The sequence below is a fragment of the Clinocottus analis genome, unplaced genomic scaffold (assembly GCF_023055335.1).
Source record: "Clinocottus analis isolate CAN_PGR_092001 unplaced genomic scaffold, fCliAna1.0.p SCAF_18, whole genome shotgun sequence".
Lineage (NCBI taxonomy): Eukaryota > Metazoa > Chordata > Actinopteri > Perciformes > Cottidae > Clinocottus > Clinocottus analis.
The window spans coordinates 15,317,471-15,319,970 of NW_027175909.1; the positions used below are offsets into that span (position 1 = coordinate 15,317,471).

The following is a 2,500-nucleotide window of genomic DNA, read 5'->3' on the forward strand; positions in this document are numbered from 1 at the left end:
CGTTCTCTTTGAGCGCCGGCAGCAGCAGCTGAGCGCGCTGACTGGCGTACCGACCCGACGTGTTCACGAACAGGAAGGAGGAGCCTGCAAACAGGAAGTGACGCCGCATTACTGAACGTGTTCACGAACAGGAAGGAGGAGCCTGCAAACAGGAAGTGACGCCGCATCAGTGAACTATGACAAAAAGGACCAAACAGGAAATCCAGAAGTAAGAAAGTAAAAGACCCTCATTTAGTATATTAAACCAGCTGATCCATAATTCATCTTGAAGATGGAACATATATGTGTGTGTGTGCGTGTGTGTGTGTGTGCATGTGTGTGTGTGTGCGTGCGTGTGTAGGGTCCCTCATTACTGGGTGCTGGTGTCATGACTGCAGTTGTCAATCAAGTGAGCTCTCTGGATTCACTTTTCTCTAAAGTTTCTATGAAATTCAAATCAATACTGACACACACACACACTCACACACACACACACACACACACGCACACACATACCCGTGTTTGTGGGTTGAAGGGCGTCTCCATGGTAACAGAGCTGTCAGTCACACAGACGTTATAAACTTTTCTTTTGGACGTTTGAATGATTTTTGTGAGATTTTCTTTTGGTCTTACTTTGAAATTCAGACTGTGACTTTGAGTCCAGTGTAGTTTGATGTGTATGTGTGTGTGTGTGTGTGTGTGTGTGTGTGTGTGTGAATGAGTGTGCGTGTGAGTGTGTGGGTCTGTGTGTGTGTGTGTGTGTGTGTGCGCGCTCTTTGAGACACAATATGATTGAACAGACGATTTGAGTTGTATGAAGACTGATTATATCCTCCAATATGCTAAGATGCTAACAGCTGTTTATGCACCCACATGTGCATAGAAATATGTGTGTATGTGTGTTTGTGCGTCTGTGTGTCTGTGTGTGTGTCGGTGTGTGTGGTTAGCAAATCAATGGTCCTTGAGGAGAATCGATTAGAAAAACAAGAGTTTTAATCATCGCAGAGAGGAAGAAGAGGAGGAAGAAGAGGAGGAGGAGGAAAAGACGGGCGATCGAGAACAAACTGCCTGATGAGGAGAGAGAGAGAAAAACAAAGATGATATTTATGAGTAATTTTACTTTGATGAATGTTGTACTTTATTCAACATATGTACATGAGTACATGGAGATGTTAGAGTCCTGTCAATCATCTCTCTCTGTATGTGTGTATAAATATACATATATATATAGAGAGAGAGAGAGAAAGAGAGAGAGAGAGAGAGAGAGAGAGAGAGAGAGAGAGAGAGAGAGAGAGAGAGAGAGAGAGAGAGAGAGAGAGGAGCAGCTGCCGATGATTGACAGGACTCTAACATCTCATCCGTGTTCTGGCGCTTCTCTCTCTTGTTAACCTCCCGCCCCTCTCACCTGTCGGCCAATCACAGATGACCCCTGCCATCGCTAAACCAATCACACACACACACACACACACACACACACACACACACACACACACACACAGACACACACACACACACACACACACACACACACACACACACACACACACACACACACACAGACGGTGGGGGGTAATTCTATTACCAGAGTTATATTGAAACGTGAGGAGAGGCAGCTGCAGCGCATTGAGAAGATTTACACAATAACACACACACTTCCTACTGCTGTGTGTTATTGTGTGTGTGTGTGTGTGTGTGTGTGTGTGTGTGTGTGTGTGTGTGTCTGTGTGTGTGTTTCCTGCAATCATTTCAGGATGCAACTGGAAGTTCAAATGTCTGAAAACATGTGGACACAAAGCATCAAATAGGTGTAAAGGATTAGGCCTTATGTCTACACTGTGTCTCAGGACAACGCTGCTCCTCACAGAGCTGAGACCGTTCTGCAATGTTTATGTACAACAGCTGCATGAATCATTATTACACCGTTAATCTACATTAATAATGATTATTACACCGTTTAACTACATTAATTATGATTATTACACCGTTAATCTACATTAATAATGATTATTACACCGTTTAACTACATTAATAATGATTTTTACACTGTTAATCTACATTAATAATAATATTTACACCGTTAAACTACATTAATAATGATTTTTACATTGTTAAACTACATTAATAATGATTTTTACACTGTTACATCTGAAGAATTTTCCCTGTTTTATATCTCAAACTGAACATTGTTGATAAGACAAAAGTCACATTTGACATTTATCATATTTGTAGACTAAATATTGATCGTTTGATCAAACATCAGAGGAAAAGAAATCTTGTTTCCATGGTTACAGTGCAGACAGGAAGTGTTTTTCACGGTGCAGATTCCATAAATCTAAACTAAGTATCTAGTCTTTGTGCTAAGCTAGGCTAACAGCTTTCCCTAGAATGTAGTCTTTGTGCTAAGCTAGGCTAACAGCTTCCCCCAGAATTTAGTCTTTGTGCTAAGCTAGGCTAACAGCTTTCCCCTTAATCTAGTCTTTGCGCTAAACGAGGCTAACATCTTGCCCTATAATCTAGTCTT

General features: G+C 41.6%; 1 protein-coding gene across 7 annotated transcripts in view; it reads right to left on the minus strand.

The window, feature by feature from the left end:
• Nucleotides 1–2,500, minus strand: part of LOC137788484 (receptor-type tyrosine-protein phosphatase mu-like) — a 58,808-nt gene that overhangs the window by 40,372 nt on the left and 15,936 nt on the right. For all 7 annotated transcript variants that reach the window (XM_068581311.1, XM_068581309.1, XM_068581308.1 and 4 more), the window contains exon 3: nucleotides 1–84. This exon is cut by the window's left edge and continues 84 nt beyond it. In XM_068581311.1, the coding sequence (XP_068437412.1) occupies nucleotides 1–84 (84 nt within the window). The remainder of the gene's footprint in view (nucleotides 85–2,500) is intronic.